We start from the raw sequence: 5,000 nt of genomic DNA, 5'->3' as shown, positions 1-5,000 counted from the left end.
CGTGAAAACACTTCCTTTCCGAACTCGCTTAAAGTTTAAGCGAGTCGGCAAATTTCAATAGAATTCCCAGGGTCTTAGTCGCAAAAATTCTTGAGATGGTGATGACCGGCCGTGTCACATTGAGAAAAAAAGGTGGACGCATCGCAGCTCCGACTTGTTGGCGGTGCGAAATGCCGCAGCGTCTATTTACTGGGTTGCCTATGGGCAAACCCAGTCGAGGTCTGCGTTTAGTTTGTTTGTTTTCTTTTTTTTTTTTTCCGTGTCGGTAAAAGTCTTGCCTGTCACTCCCCTGGTAAGTGGTGTCTTTGTGTATAGAGCCTTCTGCGCGTATTTTCTTAGGATCAAGAGGGTAGTGGAACTGCGTAGATTTCTCTGGTGGACACAGTAGAATCATTAACTTAGCCTGCAATGGCGTCGAAAGTCATGCAACGCGAATGGCGTTTTAGTGGATCCTTAAACAAAATATACCCTTATGGAGCTCAATAATGGAAAGTCAGTTGGATAAACTAGGCATGAATCTCAAAAGCGACGAGTACTGGACTTCGACAACAATCTATCGCCCGTCGAGACGAAATCAAAGTGAGCTGTAATATTTACCTGAAGCACATGGTAATTTGACACAATTGAGTTTCTTGTCTTCACGCACGCGATGAAATAGGAAGAGGTTTTCGCCTCTAAGAGCAAATATGTTGTTTGTTTCAATAAAATTTTCGCTGGAAAAGGATTCTGTGGTATTTTCTGCCTTTGTGAATTATAATATCATGTTGTGTATTGAATTTTCGAGCTTAAGGTTCAAATGTGATACAGTATGGGAGACGTTTTTTAGTATTGCTCTGTAAGCAGGAAGGGTTCACAGGCCTGTTGGAAGCGTGCTTGAGTTTCAACAAAATGAGGCCCAAAATCAGTGAAAACTTGTGACGCAGATGAATAATAAAGTAGCTGCTATTTCCAAAATGATGGAATTACCTGGTGATAAATAACGTCGTACGCGTCTTGGAGAGTAAATTTTGACTTTGCATAAACAAGAGTTGGGCGATTGTCATCTTTGTTTTGACTTCGCTCATTTCATTGTCAAACTTCATAACACTTGACAGAAAAAGAAACATACAAAAACCCGGTATCTTGCCATAATTTGACACAGATGCTTCACTGTAATCACGGCGCCCGCTGAATTGCGGCCATGTCACTTTCGATTTTGCAATTTACTTGAACGTAGCAAAAATCTCCCAAAATGTTTGTCGCTGATCGTAACTTTTTATATTCTATATTCACGGTTCAAAATTAATGTTGTTTTCATGTCGTAAATATTTTATTCTCGATCGACCGTCCGGGAAACTTCCTTCTGCTCTTTCTGAAAACTGTGTATCAATATTTATTTGCTTTTTCATCAATATTTGTTTTGCATAAAGCAAGCTAACAGAATCTGTACCTTGCTGAGTTCGCATTTGTTAGCGTTAATAGTATTTTCGGTCAGATGTTTCTGTTTTTTATGAGGGGTTTATTGTTTTGGTCTCCCATCCCAACACTAAGCCCGCGAAACAGGGCTTGACTTCAGTGAAGTTTAGTATTACAAAGTTTTCGGATGCTCATAGGGCACACTTGTGGTGAAAAGAAGTTGTGAGGGAACTTGAAAATTATCAACATGTCAGCCCAGAAGCCAATGTTTCTCGCTTCTCTTTTATTTGTTATTCTTCAGAGACTGGAATGCTGTATTTCAATACCACACAATTCAGTGCCTTCTGATTTTCTTTAGCACGTACCACAGGCAAGCCAGTGTATGCTTCACAGAAGCATCTAGTTCCTAGAAAACACACCAGTACACAGTTTTCCGATGTTCTGCTTACACATTATCAGTCATATACTGACTGTAGATACTTCGAACAAATCGGCACAAATTCACTCGCCTTGGCGAAATGAAAGCGAAGGAAAAAAATAACCGAACCAGCGCCTCGGTATGACGGGATGCATGTGATCACTATGGCTACCTTTCTACTGCATGAAATGGCGGCGAAATGCCAGCTAATTCGCTAGTAGGTGAGTCCGTTCAAAACCTTGAAATCAACTGGCATCGAAAACAAATTCATAAAAAAAAAAGCGAGAGATTTCGAAAAACGACGAAAATAGTATGCGTTGAACTCTGTCCCGCAATAAGCTAAGGTGCCATTTTTTTTATGAAAGGAAGGTCAATGAAGACGAATTTTGATGTTATTTCCTATCCAAATCGAAAAAACAGGAATTAATTTCAGTCTTCAACATAATGTTAGTCTTTACCATATTTTTTAATCGTTATTCATACGTAAGTTTATACAACATTCGTACTTACTTAAGTGCTGATTAATTAAGCGCAGGGAGTCACGATTGCGTAAAGGATATCAAGGAATGGAATTTCATCGTTTTGTTCAAACTCAATTGTGAATTTAATGTTGTTGTGTCTCCCATTTAGGTAACGTAAAAAACTCAAAGCATGATTTTTGTTCTTGAAAAGAGTAACGGTATCGTCCACGTACCGGAACCAAATAGTAGGCTAATTGGTGTTCTCAACAGAAAATGAAGGGACAGAGAGGGAGGCTCAGAGCATTAGCAGGGATATGTTATGTCCACGAAAGTTAATTTTAGACGAGCGGAAGTCTGTCTTCTGAGACGTCTGTATGCAGTCATTGACAAACGTTAAGTCCACTTCGTCCGCCATTACATTAAATCTTTGCTTTTCTTTCAAACATCAGACCGAGGTTGACCTGCATGCGGACGTCTCGGAAGACCGCTCGTCTAAAAATAACTTTCGTGGACATGACATATCCCAAGGGCTGGACCGGGAGCCTCCCTCTCCGTCTCCTCATTTTTACTTGGTGTTCTTCATCACCCATTTTTCTTCAACATCACACATGAAAATGTTCGCCAAAACAGGAAATACAAAATAAATACAAAATAAATACAAAATAAACCTAGTCCGCACTTTGGCTTATCGCTGCATTAGAATTTGTTCGTCACCCCGATTGTTACAGTCTGCTCTAGATGACCTCAAGAGGATTTTGTTACTTAATGGCTACCCTATGGGAACTGTTAAATATCATATGAATGATGTCATTGAGAAACATCAAAATAAGCCAAAAGATCCTGCTGTACAAACAGTTAAGAAAAAAGAAGTTCTTATCGTTCTACCTTTCTTAGGTCATCACAGCAAACACCACAAAACAGCTCAGGTCTTGTATAAACAAATTCTATGGTATTTTCAACGTCACAATAGTTTTTCAGAACACCCGAAGAATCAAGTCTTTTTTCCCTTAAAAAGATAAACTAGCTCCTTCCTTCAGGTCAAAAGTAGTGTATAGAGCAAACTGCTGGGATTGCAATGATTTCTACATAGGGAAAACGAAACGCCGATTACGTGACAGAAAAACAGAACATTTTAAAGCTCTAACTACAAATTGTCACGAATCTGCAATTGCTGATCATGTTTTCTTAACCAAGCATAGAATTAAGTGGGATCATTTTGAAATATTAGCAACTGGTCGATCAGACATGCATTGCAAAATTAGAGTCTCTGTTGATCCGTGATCTTAAGCCAGCCTTAAATGAAAACGTTGGCAGTGAGAAACTTTATCTCTATTATTAGGATATTCTTGCCGTTTTATGTCAATCAATTTCGTTAGTTCCCAGTCCGTACAGTTGTATTTTTGAATTTAAATTTATATCTGTAACTGAATAATAATCACTTCTGATGATGTATGTTGTAACATACGAAACGTTAAGTTTATAAAAGTTATGCATTTCAAGCAAATGTTTGTAACCGCTGTTTGCGTTTTATTCCTATTGAAACAATATGTCAGGTGAAAATTCGTATTGAAAAAAAAAAAGATTTTCCAGGGATGCAAGGAAAGGAATAAATGAGATAAATATAATTATAGGACTCAAGAGCAAGTCAGAGTCACTCGGCTTAGCCGCTTGTTTGTTTGGGTGGTTTGTTACACCTGCCGAAGTAGTTGTGTTAGCCAAGAAACAAGATCGTCTGGTCTCATGTTAATTACTTTTACTTGGTGCCCTACCTTCGACTATTTTATCGTCTCTTGAACTTTAAAGCTTTCAATGATTTTAACATATATCAAATTTCTTGTCAAATTTGTTATATAAATATGATTCTAATCATTTCTTACTGTTTTATAGTTTTAAATATTTTATTGAATATTGTAATTACTTTAAGAATTTCAAATATTTAATCATTTCTCATTGTTCTATAGTTTTAGATATTTTATTGAATATTGTAATTACTTTGAAAAGCCAGAATTTGGAAAGTAATAAAGTTATTATTATTATTATTAAAGTCTTTTTTCTTGAAGAGATATCGGTAGGTGTCATTTCTACCTCGTTTTATTAATCGATAAGTTCGGCATGCTACAAGGGGATGTCGCTGATTTGCTGACCACTGGACTCACCCTTATCTCTGCCGCCAGCCAGACAGCTGGGGACAACATCATTCTTTTTAGCTGCATTTTCCCCAACTTCAAACGAACCTGATACTTTGTTTTTATTCGAAGTTTTGCGACTTCCATTTTTCCTTGCGCCGCGAACGCTTCTCCCGCTGCTTGACAGTAATACGGAGCGCCAAGCCCTCAAGGGCGCGAGGATTCTCAGGTATTCTGCTCGGAAAGCACGATTCATGATACCATAAATGATCGGATTGATGGACGTGCTGGCCCAACCGAAGCAACTGTAACTCACGTAAACTTGACGTTTGAGCTTCCAATCTGCGTTTATAAAATCGATTAAATCGATGACCAATATAGGAGTCCAACATGTTAAGAAACTGACAACAACTACTAAGAGAATGTACGTAACGTTAACTTCTTCTACCGATAAGGTGCTTTCAGACGAAGAACGAAATTGAGCTCTTGCTTGATGTCGAAAGCGAAAGCTGACGTTGTGTTTATGGACCGTCATGAAGACCTTCGTATAACAAACCAATATAATGATAAGTGGCGCAGCCACGAAAACCAGAACCAAGT

General features: G+C 38.3%; 1 protein-coding gene across 1 annotated transcript in view; it reads right to left on the bottom strand.

Annotated features, from left to right (window-relative positions):
* Window positions 1-3,778: 3,778 nt before the first annotated feature.
* The window catches only part of LOC137999059 (melatonin receptor type 1C-like), a 2,173-nt gene continuing 951 nt past the window's right edge, over window positions 3,779-5,000 (bottom strand). The window contains exon 1 of the mRNA XM_068844885.1: window positions 3,779-5,000. This exon is cut by the window's right edge and continues 951 nt beyond it. Coding sequence (XP_068700986.1) covers window positions 4,390-5,000 — 611 coding nt within the window. The 3' untranslated portion in view covers window positions 3,779-4,389.

Source organism: Montipora foliosa, chromosome 4 (assembly GCF_036669935.1).
Source record: "Montipora foliosa isolate CH-2021 chromosome 4, ASM3666993v2, whole genome shotgun sequence".
In the NCBI taxonomy this organism is placed as follows: Eukaryota; Metazoa; Cnidaria; class Anthozoa; order Scleractinia; family Acroporidae; genus Montipora; species Montipora foliosa.
The sequence above is the reverse complement of the archived record's forward strand: the minus strand, read 5'-3'. Positions and strand labels throughout refer to the sequence as shown.